At 38.6% G+C, this 25,471-nt stretch overlaps 1 protein-coding gene across 1 annotated transcript in view; it reads left to right on the top strand.

Moving 5' to 3' along the window:
- The window catches only part of LOC113524143 (corticotropin-releasing factor receptor 2), a 65,001-nt gene that overhangs the window by 30,703 nt on the left and 8,827 nt on the right, over positions 1–25,471 (top strand). Inside the window, exons 6-9 of the mRNA XM_026910275.3 lie at positions 1,365–1,518; positions 12,836–12,896; positions 14,224–14,296; positions 16,392–16,477. Of these exons, the coding sequence (XP_026766076.1) occupies positions 1,365–1,518; positions 12,836–12,896; positions 14,224–14,296; positions 16,392–16,477 (374 nt within the window). The remainder of the gene's footprint in view (positions 1–1,364; positions 1,519–12,835; positions 12,897–14,223; positions 14,297–16,391; positions 16,478–25,471) is intronic.

Below are 25,471 nucleotides of genomic sequence, written 5' to 3'. Positions count from 1 at the left end.
GGAGTTCCCACAGTCAGGAACTGTATTATTATTATTATTATTATTATTATTATTATCATTATTGTTTAAAAATAAAAAAAGGAAATTCTGAGACAAAATTAGTAAGGATGGGAAGGTCAAACAAAACATTCAAGCCATCTATTTAAAAATAATAATTACTTTCAGTACTGTGCAAAAGTCTTTTTTTTAGTACAAGCTTTGTTATAGAAGTTTATTTTCTGACTTCTACATTATTGATTCAGGACAAAAACATTTTAGATTCCAAACATTAGTTTTCCAGCACAAAATGAAATGTTACAGAAAAATGTTTGTATGTCAGTAAAGAAAGCAGCAGATTCCATAAGAGACACTTTTCAGATAAAAACATAATGAAGGCTGCTGGGTTTCGCTGCAGAAATAAGAAGCGAGTCGACAGTCAAAGTCTCCAGAAGAACTGTGGCTGCTTCTGCAAGATGCTCAGTAACACTTCCAGCTCATTTCCTTATAAAACTGCACACACTGCACCTCAGATACTGCTTATTATTATTTAAAGTGAAGGATCGTCACATTAAATACTGACTTTGTTTCATTTATTACTGTTTACTGCTCTTTATAGGATTTTTTTAATGTAGAAACATTTAATTTCATTAGTTTTGAAGGCGTCTTTACTCTACAGCATTTCTTTACATGTGCCTAAGACTTTTGCACAGAACTGTGTGTTTCATTTGTGTAATTAAATAATTGTATTATTTTCATTTTAGGTTTAAGTTTAATTTTCTATTTTTTTTCTAACTGTTGGTCAACCATTGTGCTTTTATTTATTTTACTATTTTTAAAAAATATTTTTAGTTAAAAATAAAAAAGAAGGAAATTCTGGGACGTAATTATTCAGGATGAGAATGTCAAATAAAACAAAAACGTGCTAAAGAGTGCTGATTAAGGAGTAAAACACTGCATGTTGTGCTGTTACAGGAAAATAATCAACGACAGGGTGGTGTGATGAAGTGCAGTTACTGTTTCCACCCTGGAGTTGATTAGTTTCCTATAACTGCACGTCCCTGAGTGTTTTATTCCTCTTACACCACAGCAACTTACCAACAATTACAATTTTTTATTTATTTAAGGATGACGTGTTGTAATTTTTATCCACTTATAGTTACATTTAATGGTTTGCAATACAATTTCTCACATACATTATATCCAGAAAAATGTTACAGCTTTAACCACTGACACTGGAGACTCCTTCCATAAATGTTAAATGAATTACAGAAATCTTCAGCAGATCAATGACACGTGTTTTTTATTATTATTATGTTTATAGATATCCTCATATCAATCATTCTGACTCATAACGCTTTATTTCTGTCTTTTCTTTCTTTCCCCAGCCGTGGTGTCGCCTCATAACCACCGTCTATAATTATTTTGTGGTGACGAATTTTTTCTGGATGTTTGTTGAGGGCTGCTATCTTCACACGGCCATCGTCATGACCTACTCCACCGACAAGCTCCGGAAGTGGGTCTTCCTCTTCATCGGGTGGTGTGAGTACAGTCCTTTTTGTTGCTATGGCTACGGTTTACACCAAGTTTTAGTATCAGGGGCTAAACAATACAATTATAAGTTAAATTAAAGAAATGAACCACCACGGTACAGGTGTGTAAGAGTGGCTCGGTCCAGTCCTTTGTCTTTTTTGCACATTTATTTGATAATTGTTTAATTACGTACTGCTTTTTAGTATGTTTCACGCCAATGTGTAAATTTACACACTTTATGGTGCGCAATCTTCCCGTGTATTCCGAGGTATTGATGATTTTTTCATATTTATTTGCTTTTAATTATTATTTTTAGTTTTAAATATTTTCACATTTATTTTTTAAATATGTAAAATAGTTATTAGTTATGTTTAATTACTATAATTAAATTATATTGTTTATTTTTTTTTTACTTTATCATTTTGAATATTTTAATTTTTTAGCCTTAGTTATTCTTTTTTTTCTAATTTATTTATTTATTTATTTATTAATTTATTTTACATTTTTTGTGCAGCCATTGGCTTGTAAACGTGCTTTAGCCTTTTTGACTGGATGATGTATAATTATCACAGTTCTCAGATTTAAAGTCGATAAATTCCTGGGATTTGTGAGGAAATAAAAGACAGGTTCGCTCTGTCCGGGTTTGTGAATGTTTGTGGGTTTTTTTGGGAAATCTGAGGCGGTGATTCTCCGGAGTCCGCGGCTGGATTGTAAATGTGACGCGTCTGTAGGGACTGAAAAGCAATTACTGATATCACACCTGCTGACTTAATTACGCTTGATAAGCTCAGGGTGTTGATTGTTTTCTCGAGAGGACGGTAAAAAAAAATAAAAGAACACATTAAAACCAATATCTCATTTCATGTAGGTCTATGCTACGCTGATCACACGTAACACAAAGCAGCTTAAATATCTATCTATTTATTTATTTATTTATTTATTTATTTTAATTGAGTTCTGTAATAACTGGAATTTTAGGAGAAACACCTCGACTGAAGCTCCGAGTCCCTCCAAGTGAACTTTCTACAAACTCCATCTTTATCTTTTTCTTTTTCTCCACGAGTGATGCCATTTCCTCCACTTTTATTTTATTCATTTTTGTGCATATTGAAACAAAAGTGTTGAAAAACACACTTCACACTCCATAAAAAACAATCTGCTCTAACAGAAAATCAGCGTCTGAAGTCCACCAAGCCCTGACTGAAGCTACGAATAGAGTCGTGTGCTGTGGTCAGATGAAAGTAAGATGGATTTATTTTTTTTTTTGGTGAAACTACAAGACTGAGTACATGGAAAAGCACCTAGTGTGGAACCTGGAGGTGGATCTGTGAAGCTTTGGAGCTGGTTTTGTGGCTCTTGTGAAGATCAGTGGCATCCTGAATCATACCGAGTGCCAGGATGCTTTAATCCAAGTCCAGGTTGCGTCTGCCAGGAGGTTACAGTTACTTCAGGTTCGCAGGTGTGGGTGTATTTTGATCCAGATGGTGAAGGAACGCTGCATTTTAACACTGGAGTGAAAACAGCAGATTTCGGTGAATCAGGAATGATTGACAGTTGTGTAGATGTTTTATACACTCCGATATTAACAGACTCTCTGGAAGCCCCGCCCCCTTCGCCTCGTCTCACGTTAGTAATCTCGACTTTTGATTTTCCCGTTTGAAAGATGAGCTGATGCGACGTCCTCACTTCCTGTCACGGAGAGAGTGAGAATGTTTTGAGTTCATTAACATGAAATAAAATCTCAGTGTGTGTTTGACTTAGCTAACGTTACACACGTGTATAGCTAACATCAGTCCAATAGATTTATTCGCGATGAAACTTAAAATCTTCCATCCAGAAATGGTGAAAAAAACAAACACTAAAAATGATTAAAAAGCCTGAAAAAGGAGGTGTACCATCTGAAATGGTAATGTTAATGAGAGAGGGATTAAAACGCTCTTTCATCTCCTGCGTCTGAACATCTCACACTGGAAAAAGGACGATACTGAAGATTTATCTGATGAGTTTTCGTGGTTTATTGCGTTTTTATTCCTTCTGAGGGACCAAACAGCAACAGACATTTAAACACAAACACAAACTAGTAGCAATAACTCTGAAATCCTGACCAGAGAGATTCAAGTTTTTCTCCAAACATAGTTTAAATAATATTTCAGGGGTTTTAAAAGATTTCGCGGCGAGTTTATACACTACATCAGCACATCGATTTTCACAGGAACAAAATCAATGCTTTGTGACGACCGTCTCAGTCTGCAGATCTGATCCCTGTTATAACCCTGCGGTGTGGAACGAATTAGACGACCACACACACACACACACACACACACACACACACACACACACACACACACCCATACACAACCACACATCCATACACACACAACCACACACACACACACACACCCATACACACACACACCCACACACACACCCATACACACACACACACACACACACACACAACCACACGCACACACACCCATACCCATACACACACACACACACACACACACCCACACACACCCATACACACACACACACACACACACATCCATACACACACACACACCCACACACACCCATACACACACACACACACACACCCATACCCATACACACACACACACACACACACACCCACACACACCCATACACACACACACACACACACCCATACCCATACACACACACACACACACACACACACACCCATACCCATACACACACACACACACACACCCACACACACCCATACACACACACACACACACACACACACCCATACACACACACACACCCATACACACACCCATACCCATACACACACACACACACACACCCATACACACACACACACCCATACACATACACACACCCACACACACCCATACACACACAACCACACACACACACACACACACACACCCACCCACTCACACACACGCACACACATGCACGCCCATACACACCCCCACTCACACACACATACATCCCCCCCCAAACCCCCCCCCCCCCCCCACACACACACACACCCACACACACACCGAGTGTCGGTGAAAAGAGCTAAGTTGTGCGTTTGTGGAGTTTGTATTACTGAAGGATTGTGGGCGGGGCTAGCTAGTTTCCTCGTTTCGTTTTCCCCTTTTTGTTCACGGTGAGCGACTGCATGTGGCTGAAACGTGAAGCTGCGACACTTTGGGTCGTGAGAAAGGAGAGAAGAAAGAGAGAGAGCGTCACGTTTGTGAGTTTTCAGGGTTAAAGGTCACACAGAATGCGGCGTGAAGCGGAATGAAGCACCGGGTGAAGTTTTTTTCACATGAAAGTGAAGGTAGATGTTCCTGATGTTCACTGCTCCGGGGAGAATCACAGTAACCCACATCACTCAGCACCAAACCATCAATAAATCATTCAGCAGCAGAGAAACACAACAAACACACACACAAACAAACACACACACACACACGCAAACGAACGAACGAACGAACGAAAGAAGGCGCTGTGAGCTCTGCGGCAGCTGGAACAGCTGTGAAGAAGACGAGAAGAAAGGAAAGCTCTGCGTTAGTGAAATACAGCTGTGGAGTTTCAGTCTGAGACCAAAATCACGACTTCAGTACGAACTCAGTGCTTTCAGCTTCTTCTGCTGGATCACAACAAACAGCAATGAACCTTCATCTCATCAATAATATTACTCATTAAAATATAATTATTATTATTATTATTATTATTATTAATATATTACACGATATAATATATAATTATTAGGTTAACTATATCATTAGTTTATTACAAACTGATATATAAATATTGTTAATTATTCAGTATGAATTAAATAATACTTATTAAATTATATGTATTACATAATTATTAAAATGCTGATGTAATAATAATAATAATAATAATAATAATAATAATAATAATAAATGAATATCAATGAGTAATAATGAAATAAGAATCATGTCATTAAAATTACTAATTATTCTTGATAGAATTATAATGAACATTAATATAATATAATACATAATGTCTAATTATTGTTTAAGTAAAAATACGACTCGTGGTACAGCTCTACTGAACATTCAGCACTCAGCACTGAACACTCAACATTTAACACTCAACATTCAATACTCAGCACTCAATACTCAACATTCAGCACTTAACACTCAACACTAAACACTCAACATTCAATACTCAGCACTTAACACTCAACACTCAGCACTAAACACTCAACACTCAACACTCAGTACTGAACACTCAGCACTGAACACTCAGCACTAAACACTCAGCACTAAACACTCAGCACTAAACACTCAACACTCAGTACTGAACACTGAACACTCAGCACTGAACACTCAACACTTAACACTAAACACTCAACACTCAACACTCAGCACTAAACACTCAACACTAAACACTCAGCACTAAACACTCAACACTCAGTACTGAACACTTAACACTAAACACTCAACACTAAACACTCAACACTCAGCACTGAACACTCAGCACTGAACACTGAACACTCAGCACTCAGCACTGAACACTCAGCACTGAACACTCAGCACTGAACACTCAGCACTGAACACTCAGCACTCAGCACTGAACACTGAACACTGAACACTCAACACTGAACACTCAGCACTCAACACTCAGCACTCAACACTAAACACTCAGCACTCAACACTCAGTACTGAACACTCAACACTAAACACTCAGCACTAAACACTCAGCACTAAACACTCAACACTAAACACTCAGCACTAAACACTCAGAACTAAACACTCAGCACTAAACACTCAACACTCAGTACTGAACACTGAACACTCAGTACTGAACACTGAACACTCAGCACTGAACACTCAACACTTAACACTAAACACTCAACACTCAGCACTAAACACTCAACACTCAACACTAAACACTCAGCACTAAACACTCAACACTCAGCACTGAACACTCAGCACTGAACACTGAACACTCAGCACTCAGCACTGAACACTCAGCACTGAACACTCAGCACTGAACACTCAGCACTCAGCACTGAACACTGAACACTGAACACTCAACACTGAACACTCAGCACTCAACACTCAGCACTCAACACTAAACACTCAGCACTCAACACTGAACACTCAGCACTCAGCACTGAACACTCAGCACTGAACACTCAGCACTGAACACTGAACACTCAGCACTGAACACTGAACACTGAACACTCAACACTGAACACTCAGCACTCAACACTGAACACTCAGCACTGAACACTGAACACTCAGCACTGAACACTGAACACTCAGCACTGAACACTCAGCACTGAACACTGAACACTCAGCACTCAACACTGAACACTCAGCACTGAACACTGAACACTCAACACTCAGCACTCAGCACTGAACACTGAACACTCAGCACTCAACACTGAACACTCAGCACTGAACACTCAGCACTCAGCACTGAACACTGAACACTGAACACTCAGCACTCAGCACTCAACACTCAGCACTCAGCACTCAACACTCAGCACTCGACACTCAGTACTCAACATTCAACACTCAACACTCAGCACCCAGAATCAGTCAGAACAATCTGAATTCCAGGAGGTAGATTAATAAAGATGGTGGAGGTTCACAGCTCTCTGCGATGGAAGGAGAAACAGATTGAGCACAAGATTAAATTAACAGCAGCAAAATGTCACAGATGGGAAAAAAATCTTACGCTGTTTTCCTTTCCATTGTGTCAGAACCTACAGCAGCACACGCAGCCAGCCGCGAACGCTCCATGCTGTTAAATCCACACATCCAGAACACAGTGTGTGTGTGTGTGTGTGTGTGTGTTATTGTGTTTTACTGCAGAACACAGCAGGAGTGGAGAAAGTACAGAGAAACCGCACTTCAGTAAAAGTTCGGCTACTGTGTCAAAATACTACTCAGTTAAAATGTAGCAGTGTGAAGGCAGAAGTCCTCGTGAAAGTCAAAAAGTACTGACATTTAAACATAATCCCGTGTTCAAGAGTAAAAAGTCAATATTTTTAACAAGTTCATCATCCTCAATCGTGCACATCTGGCTAGTTGCTAAGCAATCAGTCATAAAGAAAATGTTATGCTAACTCAGACATGTAGAATTTAGCCTCCTGGTTAGCTAGTGTTTAATAGCTCTTTTGGAATAAATGCTAAGGCACGTTATCGATGAAAGTAAAATTGAACTAGCTAGCTAAATTTACAAGCTGATTTAAAAAAAAACATAATTAGCTAGCTAAATTTACAAGCTGATTTACAAAACATAACTAGCTAGCTAAATTAACAAATGGATTTTAAAAACATAATTAGTTAGCTAAATTTACAAGCTGATTTACAAAACATAACTAGCTAGCTAAATTAACAAATGGATTTTAAAAACTTAATTAGCTAGCTAAATTAACAAATGGATTTTAAAAACATAATTAGCTAGCTAAATTAACAAATGGATTTTAAAAACATAATTAGCTAGCTAAATTAACAAATGGATTTTAAAAACATAACTAGCTAGCTAAATTAACAAATGGATTTTAAAAACTTAATTAGCTAGCTAAATTAACAAATGGATTTTAAAAACATAATTAGCTAGCTAAATTAACAAATGGATTTTAAAAACATAATTAGCTAGCTAAATTAACAAATGGATTTACAAAACATAATTAGCTAGCTAAATTTACAAGCTGATTTACAAAACATAATTAGCTAGCTAAATTAAGGAGTAAATTACAAAACTTTTGCTAATTTGCAGAGTTTTGCTAATCTCAGAGTCATGGGGTTGAGCCCCACGTCAAGCACCAAACCCGGCCACTGGGGTCGCATGAGCTCGTGCACTCTCAGTACCGGTCCAAGCCCGGGTGAAGTGGAAGGGGTGCGTCAGGAAGGGTGTCCTGCGTGAAACCTGTTCCAGATCAGATATGCGGCTCATAAACCGGATTTCCATAACGGAGCTGGAGGATCCGCTGTGGCGACCCCTAACACGAGCAGCCGAAAGAACAACACTTAATGGAAACATAATTCTACAGATCTGATGATGAATTTTAAAGGAAGATATTTCATTTTATGTGGAAGGCAAATGAGGAATTTCATCCTGTATGAATCAAGCAAAAATGTCATCTTACTAAGAAAAAAAGTAAGAAAATGATCTGATAGCATTCGAGATTTGTAAAGAGTACTGTGGAGGTCCAGATGAAAATGTAAGGAGTAAAAAGAAAGTTGAAGTGTATTGAGATATTCTCCCTGCTGGAATACAGTGAAGTCGTCTCATCACCGTTCCGTAAGAAGAAGCATGTAACAGGAAGTGACCTCGTCGTGCTTAATGACTCTCAGCATTTTATATTTATTACAGCATGGATATTTAATGCTCAGCCTGTCACTGTTCTGCGCTGTTGAGTCAGCTGTGACACACTCCTCCACACTCACACACACACACACACACACACACTCACACACTGAACAGCACTGGCAGCTATCTTGGAAAGACAGGGAGAGATGGAGAGAGAGAGAGAGAGAGAGAGATGATGTTTATTTGGAGAAGGTGATGACTGTAGCACATAATTAGTTCCATTTGACATTGAGCTGTTTATAATCCACACACACACACACACACACACACACACATTTCCACTTTGTCCTTAGTTTCTCCTTTTTCGTGCAGCAGGATTATCTGTCTCTTCACATCAGATGAAATTGAGTTTGCTGCTGCTCCTAGTGAGTGAGCTAATCAGTACAACGTAAGTAAATATTCACTCAGACCCGAATGATATGAACATCTCATCACCTAAACTAACACTGAGCTTCGAGAACAAATCTGACAAAGTCTGATAAGTGACAGGAGTTTCACCGAAACGACAATAAAAGAAAAGAGCAATGAAAAAAACCTTTTCAGCGATATCTTTCAGGAGCTGTTTTACTTTAAACGACTGAAGTGATGAGCTACATCATCATCGTCTTTCATCACTCCACCTGTCTTTCTGTCTTCCTTTATTTCCCTCTATCTATCTACAGCAGATATCAAAAGTCTACACACCCCTGTTATCACATTCAATCTCATGTTCAAAAGTAATTATCATACAGCTGTCATCAGTGATGTGATTGTGATGAACCTCAAATAAAGATCAGATGTTTCTGTACGAGTTTCTTCACATCTTCTTGCTTTCATCTGACTGCGGAAGCTGAAGATCTTACAAAGCCTGTACGGGATCTCACTGTGGAAAGATATCGATCAGGAGAGGGCTATATAAGAATTTCTAAAACATTAGATGTACCATGGAACATCATGAAGTCCATCATCAACAAGTGGAGAAAATGGAGCACCACAGTGACATCACCAAGAACAGGACATCCTTCCAAATCTGAAGAAAGGACAAGAAGAAATGTTATCAGGGAGGCTGCCAAGAGACCTTCAGCAGCATTAAAGCAGCTGCAGGAACATCTGGCGAGTACTGGTCACTGAACATCTGGCGAGTACTGGTCATTCCCTGCATGTGACAGCAATCTCTCGTATTCTTCATGAGTCTGGGTTATGGGGTCAGGGGGTGGACAAAAACAAAAAACATCAAAGTCCTAAATCACCTAAATGTCCTTTCTTCAGTTTTGGAGGGACGTCCTGTTTTTGGTGATGTCACTGTGGTGCTCCATTTTCATGACGTTCCATGGTACATCTAATGTTTTAGAAATTCTTTTATACCCCTCTCCTGATCGATATCTTTCCACAGTGAGATCCAAACCATGTGCTTAAATGTGCTACAGTCTGATGAGACCAAGTTAGATCTTTTTGGCCATAATTCTAAAAGATATGTTTGATACAAAAACAAGACAGCTTGAAGAACATCATACGCACAGTGAAGCATGGTGGTGGCAGCATCACGCTATGGGGCTGCTTCTCTTCAGCTGAGACTGAGGATCTGGTCAAGTAGAGAGAATTATGGATAGCTTCAAATACCAATCTATTTTTTTTTTTTTTGCACAAAAGCTGCAGGCGTCTGTTACACAGCTGAAGATGAAGAAAATGTCACCTTCCAGAGCGATAACGACCCAAAGCACAAATCCAAGTCCACAAAGGAACGGCTTCAGAAGAAGAAGATCAGCAGTTTGGAATGTCGCAGTCAGAGCCCAGATCTAAATCCTATCAGAAACCTGTGGAATGACTTGAAGAGGGCTGTGTGCAGGAGATCTCCTCGCTCTCTGATAGATCTGGAGCAGTTTTGTAAGGAAGAGTGGAATAAAATGACCAGATGAAGACATGCTGAGTGTGTAGACTCTTCCCCAAAAACACCGAGTGCTGAGTTACAAGCAAAAGCTGCTTTAACAAAGTATTAGTTAAGGGGTGCGTATACTTATGCAACCAGGTTATAGTAAGTTTTTTTCTTTCTCTTTTTTTCCTCTAAATCATTTCTGTTTTTTTTCATGTGAATGTTGTTTCACATTAAAGGTGGAAAAAAGATCTGATATGATTTATCTCAGGTTTCAATTTTTACATCACAAAAAACCTGCTATTTTAACAGGGGTGTGTAAACTTTTACATCCAATTTTTGTATCCAGTATCTATCTATCTATCTATCTATCTATCTATCTATCTATCTATCTATCTTCCTGTGTTAGTGAGGTGTTTATGGTTAAAGTGCTCCATCCTGGCTCAGTGCCGTGTTTTTCCCTTTCGCTTACCTGGAGAGAGTTTAGTGACGTTAGCGATTTGTCTTTCTTTAATCTGTTTTTGTCTTTTATTTCTCTTGTGTTTAATGCTTTACTTTTATTCCTTTCTTGCTGTGTTTCATTGCTGTGTGGATTTAGCTGAGGTCAGGACGCATGTTGTCTTTTAAACGTGCTCTGTAAGTAACGGTGGCTTGACCGGTGATGGTGGTGGTGTTATTGATGTTGTGGAGCTGTTGCTATGTGTTTGTGATGATGACAGTGATCAGACTCGATCCCCGCCTTTCCCTCTGAACTGAAAGCAGAATGGATTTCACTTCTCTGTGTTTCCTCAAATATCCGTTTCTGGAAACTCCGTGTGAACAGCGGGGTGATGGTCAGACGCAGGTTTAGCTGTAAGGTAGGATAAGGCAGGGATTTGGTGAAGGTTCACGTCATGATCCAGAGACGGAGATTATGATAAGTTCAACCTTTTCGGTCGCAGGTTGACACGTTTGCTGGTAATTGGATGGTTCTCGCTGTGCGGGAGGTGTGAGGTGCCGCGAGTGGATCGATAACGGTGAGGGCGAGATTGTTATAGAGCTCGATTCCTCAGAAGGAAAATTGGGTTCTTAGAAGGAAATTAGGTCCTTTAGCTGTAAAACGTGACTGCTTTAGTGACCACTCAGGACACACACACACACACACACACACACATGTATGAATGCAGAAACACAACCTCACATGCAATTTAAAACATTCTTCTACTTCTGCAAATTTTTTTTCTTTTGCTATCAAATGTAATGTGATGAAACATTAAATAAATGACAGATTATTAAAATCACCTGCATGTAGTTCACGCCTGCGAAGTCACCAGATTTTTCTTGAGTAGAAGCGTCCGAGATGGGGTTTTTCACTATCAAGAAACAATTTAAAAATGAAAAATTAAACACTAATATGATGATATGTGAATGAGAAGATGGCAAGTGTTGAAATAAATCTAACAGGAGTCTCATATATCACCGATATCACTGCATGAATAGAGCTCGCTGTAATGATCCCATTAATCACTGGATTAATTCAACAAAATGGCTTCCACACTCATTATTCAGCAGCTCATAGAATAGCACTTGATCCAGCGCAGCCTGTTATTTTACATGTTTCTTATACAGAATCTCGTGCTCTGACAGTTACTCATGTACACAACTTACCCAAGCCACGAGACACTAAATGGTGGTGATGAAATGGTAGTGTGTGTGCGGCATGTAGGAGATTTTTTAATTTTTTTAATTCACTATGATGTTTTTGCTCAATCTGCTCATACTGAACATCCTGTAAACTCCTCTACTCCTGTACACTCTAATGATTTATAATCCCGCTATCACGCAGGAGAGCTAACAAGAGGTTTCTTTCTCATGTCATCATATTATTTACGCTAAAAAAAACAACAACAGCTGAGTCTATGCTACGTCTAGGCTAATACTTCATGCCTACGTACTGGTCGGTTACGTTTCTAATCCATTTACCACGATGTCATCTCTCTATAGCTTTGTTTTGTAGCTGAGGATTATGGGGAAAACTGGGATTGTGTGATCATGAGGGAAATAAAATGACACTCATAGGCTGGGTGTAACATCATTAAAGACTGAAACACGACGTCTGATCTGTGATGTGTTTTCCGTGTTCTCCTGCAGGTATTCCGTGTCCGATCATCGTCGCGTGGGCCGTCGGGAAGCTGTACAACGAAAACGAACAGTGAGTGCTCCTCTGTTCTTCTGTTCTTCAGCGGATAAACCGATCGTTATGAGGAACGCTAAACGCTGAACGAGATTTTTTTACTCCAGACTGAGCGCTTTTACTTTCAGCAGAGAAGAGCGAAAGAATTCAGTAGAGCTGTGCGTTAGATTAGACACAGAACAGGAAGTTGTCGATTTGCTCCTTTGTTCTGAGAGCAGATGCACTGAAATGCGTATTAACACGAGGTCATGTGATCATCTCACATCATATCTCTGTGCTGTGGTTGCTAGCTGGAATCCCGCGGTTTGTTTTATTATTTATGTTTCGGTTAGCGTTTCTCTTTTACTGATGACTTACATAATTATATTTTACATGATATATTTTATAGTGTACATATTTTATTATATAGTAAACTAACTGTTAACTACATGTTTGTGTTTTTGCTAGCTATTGTTAGCTAAGTTATGATTGAGGTAGTTAACATTAGATTTATGTAAAAGTTTGCTTTTGAACAAAGACTGTGATGTTTTATAGAGAGGTCGCTGTTATTCATGATCAAAGTTGGCTAGCTTAAAGTCAGAGGTTTAGCTAGCTAATGTTAGCCTGGTCACACAATATTGTTCTTTTATTCAAGAAAAATAAATAAAGAATGTAATTTTCACCCAAGCTGTGAGTTCACATGATCAGCCATCAGTGTAGAAGTGATAACTCTGATAAAGAAAGACGGTTCCAGGACAATGAGCCAGTTTTGCTAGCCACTGCGATGCTCCAGCGCGTCCGCCATGTTGGAAAGGTCAGCTTCGTTCCTGTGATGCTGCGCTCGCCTCGAGCTCGCAACATTTTAGTTTCACTGAACGCTGTTACCGGAACACATTCACCCCGACGCAGTATCCGGAACATTCCACACGTCACATGATCAACAGGAAGTCGCATCAGTGAAAGAAGAAAAGCAAGAAATGTTCTCTCGTGATGTTTTTCTTTATTTTCTTTATAAGTGTGATATTGACTGATGAGGTCACAGTTATAGACTGAAATTAAATGAAATTATAAGTTTTTTAATTCTTGATGTCCTCATTATTGACATTAGCATGGATGCTAGTTAACCACAGCTACGCTAATAGCACTCAACCGTGTTGCTAATGTAAGGTCAGAACACAGCAGCGATCCTGTTTGTTTTTGTTGCAGCTGGGTTTCCTTCCACACGATGTGGAAAAATGATTCATTTCCAGTGTTACGGAGCTGAAATGGCTTTTTTTTCCCTTTATTGCAGGTTTTATTTTTATAAACATGTGTTTGGTTTTAAATAGTCTGACCTCTGACTTGTTTTATTTTTGTCCTTTTCAAGGTGCTGGTTTGGAAAAGAACCCGGGAAATACATGGACTACATTTATCAGGGTCCTGTGATTGTTGTTCTGCTGGTGAGTAGCGCGACGCGTTTCATTAGAAATGATTACGATGATAAAATTTGTGCTGAACAGAGCCGTTACTTTCTCCTGAAGCTGCCAGCTGCTGCTAATGCGCTGTAATTACGCCGAACGTACGGCCGTGCGTGAGCGCTCGGGCCTCGTCCTGATTATGCGGCTCGGTTTGTTCCAGACTCACATTAACGCTTGCTGTTGAACTCGACAGCGTCTATAGATTTGACTTTCATCCTCCTGAGAGCGACGCTGTGTTTTTACTTTGATGTTTTTTCACTTTAAGACACAGACAAAGAGGGAGATGAAGTCGTGTCTCGGTATAAAGTGTCTAATTATGAGGACGCGAGTCTCACACTGTTTACAGAAACACACTGATCACACAGCCATTACAACTGAAGCACTAATACATCTGTTAGAAAAAAAACAACTGAAGAAGTGTGAATGTCAAACAACTTTAATAAACAGATCTTTAATAAACTTTAATAAACAGAGACGTCTTTTCTTTCGTTAGAAACTATAATGAATTTAAAGAATTTTAAATTTCGGTCGTGTTTATCATTTTTCAAAATCTTCTCTTGAACTTTAGTAATAAAAAATATCAAAACTCAACAGATAAATATGTTTATTTCACTGATTTTATTCACCGCATTATCTAAATCTGAAGGAGGCTTTAAGCTCCGCCCACTAAGCTCCGCCCACTCCACCATCACATCAGGTCATGTGTCCCTGAAAAACTGGTTTCCTGACGTGTGTGTGTCAGTTATAAACATTATAAACCACACTGACTAGATTACAAACAGATTGTGTATTTGTATAATTGTTTTTCTGTTGTTTTTTTTATTTTATTTGTTAAATTCAGAACCAAAAATCTCTAGACAAGCTGCCTTCATGACATTTTACATGTTCAGCCATGTCCATAATTACAGTCTTACAGAGGAATTTCCCAAAATGTTGATTATTGTTGGATTTTTAAATTGGGTATGATTTATACCAGTGCATGTTATTTTCCTGAGTAAAAACGAAATGAAAGATTTTAGAATAAACTGTTGAGTAAACGTCTTTCTCTGGATCGTGTCCTCAGATTTAAATAAATATCGTAATTCGAACAAGGTCAAAAGGCTCGGATTTGGATATTAAGTATGCAAATGTATGCGTTTAATGAGATGAAGCCTCATTTGCATAAAAACGTGGGACGGTGCGGGACAGAAGAGAGCTGTGAGGAGAGCAGCAGTGACGTGGTGAAGATGAGCTGTGATTGCTGCTGTTTAAAGAGTGACTGTGTTCATCTGCACCGTCTCGCATTAAAGCCTCAAACCTGTCACTCAGACACACGTCCATTTTACACAAGAAAAAGCTTCTAATAATGAGCGCATTAATGAAAATATTATATGATGTTGTTTTAGTGATTTGTTGTCCTGTAAAGGGTTTGTAGTGAAGAATGATTCAGAATAACCGTCTGCATCACACTCATGCTTTGCTCCAGGCTCCGATTTGTACAAATTCATTTTCATGCCTTATTTTTTTATTAGCGTTAAATATTTTATTGTTTCGCTTTTTTTAAAAACCCAAAAAAAAGATGAATAGCATCTGTGCATTTTTCATATGTGATTATTCATAGATAGATCTCTTTATTAATCCCAGAGAGAAATTCACAAACATTTTCGTGAAATATTTATTTATTTTTTAATATAGATTTGTAATTTTTTTTAGTACAGAGTTCAGGAATGAATATGTTTTAGTTTAAATTAACATTAAACATTAAACATTTAGTTTAAGTGACATTGTAAAAAAATGAATCTATCTATCTATCTATCTCTTTTATATATATATATCATCATCCGTTATTATTATTATTCATTAAATTATAACTAACGTTAAAGTTAATGTTGTAATAATTAGTGTTGAGTTTCTAGAATAATACAACACAAAGGATCGCGCACACACACACACACACACACACACACGCACACAGACTGAATGGAGTGTGTGAGAGAGGAGCAGCATTGTTATACTGTGTGTATACACACACACACACACATACACGTGTAAACATGATATACGTGACGGTACGTGACGTTTCTTTCCTCTGCCGTAGATAAACTTCGTGTTCCTGTTCAACATCGTACGCATTCTCATGACGAAGCTGCGAGCCTCCACCACGTCAGAGACCATACAGTACAGGTACGTCATGATGAGCGTCTCGTAGAAATGATACACACGCGATAAAGACGTTCATGAGCTTCTTCACCAAGAAGCATAAACTCCTACGTCCAGCTTTACCTCCGACTGTTACGAAGCGCTGACACTGGAGACTCCTTCCGTAAATGTTACAGAAACATCTCCTTACTTTAAGAAAACTGCACCTTATCAACAATTCCACACCTTTTTAATCCAGTTTTATTATTAAAAAAACAGTGTTCACTGTTCACGTCCCTGTGAATGAGCTGTTACTATAGAAACGATAACGTATCAGAACGAGTGCATTAATATAAACCTGCGCTACTGTCAGAGCTGCTGTTATAGAAAACTCATCAACACCTTCTGACCAATCAGAGTGCAGAATTCAACAGCGCTGCAGTGGAAACGCTGCAATCTGTTGTTTTTTTTTAATATTCAGGTCGACAGATTAAAACTCAAAGCTTTAAAACTGCAAATAAAATCAGTTCCAAATGAGCGAACTCTTTTTTTTTTTCTAAGTAATGATGATTTTCAGTTTTCAGAATGGTCTGTTATATATGGAGTGTGATAAACACAGGTAGAGGAATAATGACATTATGGTAAATTGTGATAAAAGATCATTCTACGGAGCATTAAAGAGACATTTCTGTGGGAATTTCAGTGGCGAGATTGGCAGCGAGCAAACGCTGGAGTAATCTGACGTGATGGTTGTTAGTAAAGGTCACTTTTTAGTGGCTTCTTTTCAGTCTTATCTGAGCCACTCCGCGAAAAGCAGCGTCTCAGCTCTGAATAATAAAGCAGCGCCGCACTCCACAGCGTGTCTTCCTTTCCTTCATTTTCTCATAAATAAAGTGCTTCACGTCAGCCTCAGACACACGCCAACGCTCCCTCAGCGCTGTCAGTTTCTCTGAAACTTGACCTTTTGTCTTTTTTCCCTCGTGGCATTTCGGAGGCCTGGGAGCTTTTAAAATAAATAAATAAATCAACTTCTGAGGTTTGAGGATTGAGATTAGCTTGTGATAATGAGGACACTACAGCGGCAAGTCTGGACCTTTTTCTCATCTCACGGAAAAGTGAAAAATGAAAATTGATGTTTGGAACGTTTTTGTTTTCCCTCATAAAGTCACATTTTAATATTCATATATTATTATTCTACAAAAAATAATAATTTGAATAGAAATTAATTTGTAGAAATTAATATGTCGAAATTCTTTCAATGTGGTTTGAAGAGAACGTTATCTTAAAGTCTGCAGGAGAGCCGTGATTTGATTCCGTATGCTGACGTGTTTCCTTCAGAAAAACAGGAAGTGTTGAAGTGCTTGAACAACCAATAGCGTTTGAGATAAACCACACCCCCACCCTAACCGAACAAACCTGCCAGTAGCTTAGCGAGCTAGCTAAATCTGAGTTTATAACGAGTGTTTTTTCAGCTGTGGAGGATTTCTCACTCACGCCTGCCCACTTTAACCAGGACGGCTTTAATCCTAGACACCGAGACGTGTGTGTGTTTGGAGACATGGCGTACGTGTTTGAGGCGAGGTCGAGAGTCAGCGTTGCCTGTGGGAGATAAACTGATATTACTGACTCTTACTGATGGAGACGGGAATAAAGTCGGACTTGTCCGTCATTCTGAGCTAGCGACGTTCCTGCAAGTCAGTAAAACACTCCTCCGTGAAGTCACCAAACTCCGCCCACTTCTACATTTATTCTCAGTTGGAAAAGGGAATAGTGTGTGTGAAGACACGCGGTCACAAAACACGCTGAAGAATAATGTTTAATGCTAACAGGAAGCTACTGTAGAGCAAGACACACCCCCAGGGGCGGGGCATATTTAATTTGGACGAACACAAGACAAGTACAGGATTGAAAAATGTAACAGTTTGCTCTGAAGTATAAGATTGAACTATAATATTAAAACAAGAATATCTTCAAAACATGTTGTTTAAGTGATACAAAAAGCTCTGAAACACTGACTTTAATTTAAATTCTGCCGAGGTGTGTTTGGAGTTCTGCTTCTTTGCTACAAACGTGAAGCTCATACCACAAAACTAGCATAAATCAGACACTTAGCATGCTAACTACACCTGAGATGCTCTGATTTCCCCCAGACCTCTGCGTGATGAAGGTGTAAGAGGTAAATTTCCCCACAGTGTTCTGCAGTTCTGCGAGCGCAGATGCAGCACGTCGAAGTGTTTATTTACCATCGACTTCTGTTCCTCCTGAGAAACATTATTCCATCATGTTAGCGTGATTTATTATGATTTGTTTGTCACCAGGGGACGGTGATTATTTCACTATCGGCTCTAATGATCAGGAGCCGCAGTGGTTTCTGACCTCGCTGAAGCCTTGTGCTACACTTCTGTCTTTGGTCTAAAAGAGAGTGAAACTGAGCTGCTTCTTTATATCGATCTCTCATTTCACTGGATTTCTCATTTCTGACTTTTTTCTCATGGACTAACTTTCTCCACATCGTCACTCTCCTCTTACAAACTCGCTTTTTTTTTAAAATCTGAAGCTAACATCAGGTTTGGTGGAGCCTGAGGGTCGTGAGGTAAAGCAAAGAGACTCCAGATTTGAGAAGAAGAGATAAAGAACCTAGCGTCTTTCTAATTAACATCAGATAAGCAACGAAACAGTATCGATGTGAGAATTTTAAAACTGCAAAAAACACTGCAAAAAAAAAATCTTAGCAAGTGAAAATATCTTGAATATCATCACTTTTATCTAGTATTGCAATAAAACAAATATAAAATTATTAAAATTAATTTGAGACATTTTTATTTCATTTTAATTTAATTTAACACCAGACAGTTTTTCTAACTTTAAACATTCACTTCCGCCAAAAAAATGAGCAAATTTAAAGCTTGAAATGATGAAAATCATCTACAATCAGGCTGAATAATCTTATATTAGAGTTAGAATAATCACATCAGTAGAAATATTGGATAAAATCACCCTGTTAAAGTTATTTTCACTTGCTAAGAAATTATGTTTTTGAAGTGTACTTTTCCTATTCCAAAGAAAAAACAACATCATGTCTGACATCTGTAGCTTAAATGTAACAATAACTGGATAAAAGTTATTCCTGATCGTTAATGAGTAGAACATTGGAGTCGTTGGCAGATTGCTGTGGTGTGAGAGGAGTAAAGATCACGCTGTTATAGGAAATGACTGTGTGTTGACTTTACGTTATTTTCTAAAAGGAGAGGATTATAGAACTTCCTAAACTTTGAGGAAATATGGAACGTTGGAAACTTTAGCCCAGTCACGAGCTCTTCTTCTCACAGTCAGTTTAATAATCACACTCTGATGACATTTTGCTGAGATGGAAATAATTAAAATCTCCTGAACACGCTCTCTGAACTTACGTGCAGCTTGTGGTTCTGGTATTTAAAGCTCGTCTACCTTTGGGTTGGATTTTATACACAGTATAACATGCATGTAGATGAGGATTTTACACCACTGTGGCCTCTCGCTTGTTCATTAGTGTCGCGGTTACGCCATCTTCAGCACAGGACCACGATTCCCATCAGCCACTGCACCTCACCAGATCACGTCACATGGCTGCACCTGATTCACGTTTTGGTTTAATGAGCACGTGTATTTAAGTCTTGCACAGCACACACTGCTAGCTTTTGACTGTCGTTATCATTAGTTTCACGGTTCTCTCTCTAGACCACGTTTGCGCTGACTGTATCGCTTGTTTTTTATGAAATCTGCGCTTGCAGCCGCCTCCTCTCCAGTATCCTGACAGTTAGGGATTTTAAATCTGCATCCGGATTTCTGTGAAGCTGCTTTGTGACTAAACACACAGCTGTATCGGATTAAAGTGCTATATAAATAAAACTGAGCTGAATGTCGTGACCTCGTGTACTCAGAACTCGCCTTATGTTTGAGTTCAGAAGTTAAGAATAAGAGCTTTGGGCTGTTAAATGTAGAGTATATAAATGTAGTGTACATAAAAAGTGATGTATATAAATGTAGTATATATATAAATGTAGTATATATAAAAGTATTGAATATAAAAGCAGTGTATATAAAAGTGGTGTATATAAAAGTAGTGTATATAAAAGTGGTGTATATAAAAGTAGTGTATATAAAAGTTGTGTATATAAATGTAGTGTATATAAAAGTAGTGTATATAAATGTAATGTATATAAAAGTGGTGTATATACAGTAAAAGTAGTGTATATAAAAGTGGTGTATATACAGTAAAAGTAGTGTATATAAATGTAGTGTATATAAAAGTGGTGTATATAATTGTAGTGTATATAAAAGTGGTGTATATAATTGTAGTGTATATAAAAGTGGTGTATATAATTGTAATGTATATAAAAGTGGTGTATATACAGTAAAAGTAGTGTATATAAATGTAGTATACATAAAAGCAGAGTAAAAGAAGTTTAGGGACCTCGAGGGAATCTCGGCTCCTGACGATGCCTGGCTCGTGAGCCGTTTTCCGATTCGCGAGCGCTCTCCTCTTGGAATTGTGTCCTGAATCGGAGCCAGCGTTGAGAGAAATCGTGCATGCTCGGTGCCAAAGCATACGGTTCCTGACAGCGGTCACAACAGGTGCTGTTCAGCAGGAAGCGGCTGATTGGTCTGGCTTCCCTCTGGCATCGCTGAGCCTCGTCACGTCGGCGCTGTGGGAAAACGTAATCACCAAGTCACCTGGATACGCCGAGTTACCTCCCGCTCAGGGAGAGCGCTCCCACGCCACACAGAGCATCACGGAAACAGCTGTTCGATTTTCTACAAATGTACACATCATTTCAATGATCTGCATCGACAGACCAATCCACAAACACTACAACGAAACCGTATTTCTCTCAGGCAAAGAACTGAGAAGCAGAAACGCTCAAAGAACAATGAAGATTTCAGCAATGGAGCAACATGCAAACAATAAACCACTGTGTGTGGTGCTGGTACAGGAAAATAATCAGTGACAGAGTTACTGTCACCAGCATCTCTCTTATTTAATAAGACAAAAAAACGCAGCTTGTCCTGTTACTCCTCTGTCCTGAAGATGTCCAAGAACTTCCAGAGAAGTTACAGCTTTAGCTCTGACACTGGAGACTCCTTCCATAAATGTTCAATAAACATCTACTCACTTTAAGAAAATTTCTCCATATCAAAGATTTTTTAATCCGTTTACGTGGAGTGTCCTCTGTGAATGAGCTGTTACTATGGAAACGATAATATATTAGAACAAGTGCATTAATATAAACCTGCACTACTGTTAGAGCTGCTGTTCTAGACAATTAATCAACACCTTCTGACCAATCAGAATCCAGAATTCAGCACGGTGTGTTAATTTTCCCTGTCATGTCTTGACTTGGATGATTTTTAGCAGTGTACTCATGCATCGCTGTCTGGATTTGCATCTCTCAAGAGAAAGACTCAGGAGAAGACTAGAGAAAACAGAAATAATTCATCTTTCCTTTCCTTCATAGAACAGTCAGGCTTTCCTACACGTCTTTAACGACAAAGCCATCGATGATTATCCCGAGTGAAACTTCTCGGAACAAACTCATGGAAATATATCTGAGATTGTACTTTTCCCTCGATTTGTTGCTGATAATATCATTTATAATGCAAATGTTTGTACTGAATTAGAAAAGAATGTAAAATAGACACATTTGCACTTTTGCTCTCAGACTTTTGGCCCTCACCGTATAGGAGAATTATCAGGCTGCGCTGGGAGCTTGGCGATTTCAGACTGAGAAATCATGTGGGTGGAGTTAAGGGCATTGGGGGCGTGTCTATAAAATGACTGACAAGAGGCCCAGATAAACACAAACAAGCACTCTGGATCTTAATACAGTTTTCTGTGGCTTAAATAATATTTTTTTATCATGTTCTACATATTTTTCCATGTTATTTACACGAGGAAGAAAAACATGACTGTTGCACCTTTAATTGCAACACGTAACTCAGATTTATTCATTTATACATTTCCAGCGACACCAGCGATTTCTCAGCAGGTTATATTTCCCTGAACATCTGTAAAGATTTGCGTTGTGTGTTTAATATTTAAAACTAACGTCCCCGAGGTGTGAGGGAAATGTGTCGTAGTGGAGCAGATTGATTTGTGACTCTCTCTCTCGTGGTGCTTCGTGTCAGAGCCGAGCTAACTGAATCAATGGAGAGCGTCTGTGTTTATCTGTGATTAACCGCCGCCCCTCCTGAGAAACATCACTCCATTTCATTAGGGCCAGTTATTATTTCTCCTTCACCGAGGGGGCAAGTGCAGATGGACTGCTGCTCCTGTTATTCTACTAACTGCAGGGTTTTATTTAAAAAGACTAATGTCCTGTTTTATACCACAGCGCTGCTGAATTCTGGATTCTGATTGGTCAGAAGATGTTGATTAATTTTCTATAACAGCAGCTCTGACAGTAGTGCAGGTTTATACTGTTTCTATAGTAACAGCTCAGTCACAGGGACGTGTACAGCAGACGCTCCACATGAGGGTCTTTCGCACCACTTTAGTTCCAGAGCTAAATTTACAGTACTAAAGTACTGGGCGATTTTGCGTGAACTATTTCCCAGTACCGTTTAAAGGGCTGCATTCGCACCGACAGCGGGCACTAGGAAGTGACGTAAGCCAGTCGACAGCGAAGTCATTTGTTCGCGGCGTTCAACAACGGAAACAAAGAAGAACAACGGAAACAACCGGAGGATGGAGGACGCTGTGATCGGAGCTGTGTTTGTTGTGTCTCGTGTCCATCTATCGCTGTTCTCCTTGTTCTCCATACTTGTGAAATAAGTCGACGCTACAGTATGTTTACACGGCGTTTTAAATCATTTCATACGCTTTTGGCCAATCAACGTCTACTTACATCACGGATAGTACCAGTTGTGCTGGTTAGACCCTGCTCCGGAGTAGGAGCTCATCTGGTTCTCGAAAAAGGCAGTCGGTACTAAAATCACACCCAGTTCCAGAGGTGCGAAAACGCCAAAAAGTGGATAGTTCCACAGTTAGTTCAGGTACTATGAAAAGGTTCCTGCAGTGCGAAAGGGCCTATAAATACAATATGTACATCATTGATATGGAGAAGTTTTCTTAACGTGAGGAGATGTTTATGGAACATTTATGGAAGGAGTCTCCAGTGTCAGTGTCAAGAGAGAGAGTAAAGAGAGGCTTCGGAAGGAACGACTGTTTATAGCTGCTATAACGTAAGCGAGAACAGGAACTAACTCGTTTCACCAAACATTGAATGTAACTGTAAATGGATAAAAATGTATGATGTTCTTCAATAAGTAGAAAATTTGTAATGGTAGTAAACTGCTGTGGTGTAAGAGGAATAAAACACTCAGGGACGTGCTGCTATGGGAAAATAATCAACTTCCACCCACTGACTTAGTATTTTACTATAACAGCAACACACACACACACACACACACACACACACGGTGTTTTTAACAGAATTTGACACTTATTACAGTATTCTGTTTTCTCGCTTCATCACTCACCTCATTTCTCTCGCATTTCACTGCTCCAGCTGTTTACCTGACTACAGAGTTACAGATAATTATCCCACTTTTATTGTTGTATCATCTAAAACCCTGCACATCCTCTGCTACGTGGTGAACAGAAGTGCTCTTTGCAATGCCTGCAGTTTTTTTTTTTAAATGTCATGGAAAATTTTCATCACTGAGAGCTGAAACATTTCCGAGCACAGCATATCAGTTAAAGAGAAAGCTTATTTAACTGGAAGAGATCGGAGCCATGACCTCACGTTAAGGCTCTCCGAGTGTCTATACGGCATCCGGATTCATATCCATCATCACTCATCACTAGAGACGCACACTTTCGAAATATAAGATAATAAAAATACGACAGGAAATTAAAATGGAAACATGCAGCTGTTTAAGTAAATAGAGACCAGTGCAGTACAGCTGTAAAATCAGAGCACTGCGTGAGGACGACCTGAACACAGCAGCCAGGTTTTTAATGTCATGCACAATTTTCTTCACTGAGCGGTCAAACATTTATTCCACATGTGCCAGGGTAAAAGCACGAATTTAAGAGAAAGGTTATTTTTATTAAAAAAAAAATGTGCTGGAAAGAAGAAAGAACAAAATAGTTGAATTATGAAGCCTTATGAAATGAGCATGAATTATTATTATTGTTTTATTGTTATTATTTTATTATTGTTAGTATTGTTAGTATTGATAATAATAATAATAATAATAATAATAATAATAATAATAATAATAATAATAATAATAATCTACTTTAGTAATAATTTATTTTAATTATATAATAATTATTTTAATAAAACAGCATGCAAAAAGAGCACTGCTATTCACCACTTAGCAAACAGGTGCCACTGGTGTGGGGCATATTTTTAGATAATAATAATAATAATAATAATAAGAAGAAGAAGTATTCAGATGAATTGTTGTTTAAAAAAACACTGAAGGTAGAACAGAAACACAGGTTTTGGTGAGACAGAGTCGGATATGAAGTGAACATCTCCACACATCTATCATTTAAACTGTGCTGTCTGTCATGTTGCACTGAGACTGAAACAGCTCCGACTCTCACACTGCAGGAGCAGCTTCCTGATTTTAACTAAGCAGATGTGTTTATTTATTTATTTTATTTTAACTTAGGCTTCCACTAGCAAGTGACAGAGCATCAGCTGATCATATGTCTTCTGTGTAGGCGCACGACACGGAGCTGTGGTTTAACCAGCAGAGAGAATTCAGATTGTAAATTATGAAAATTAGTGATGATGTATGAAATTTATGATGTATGAAATTAGAAAAATGGAATAACACAGCTTTTATATTATCCTGTCGTATACGACCTCACGTTAAATGCGTGTAGAGACATTACAATGAAAAATAAGTGTCTCTGGTGAGTGAAAGTAGCTAGCATTGTTGCTAAGCTAGTGTGAGACCGAGCACATCAATCACACGACCAGAGTTCACACTGATTAGCTAATACTGTTTCTCATCAAAACAAAACAACAACAACAACAACAA

The sequence above is a fragment of the Pangasianodon hypophthalmus genome, chromosome 4 (assembly GCF_027358585.1).
Source record: "Pangasianodon hypophthalmus isolate fPanHyp1 chromosome 4, fPanHyp1.pri, whole genome shotgun sequence".
In the NCBI taxonomy this organism is placed as follows: domain Eukaryota; kingdom Metazoa; phylum Chordata; class Actinopteri; order Siluriformes; family Pangasiidae; genus Pangasianodon; species Pangasianodon hypophthalmus.
The sequence above is the reverse complement of the archived record's forward strand: the minus strand, read 5'-3'. Positions and strand labels throughout refer to the sequence as shown.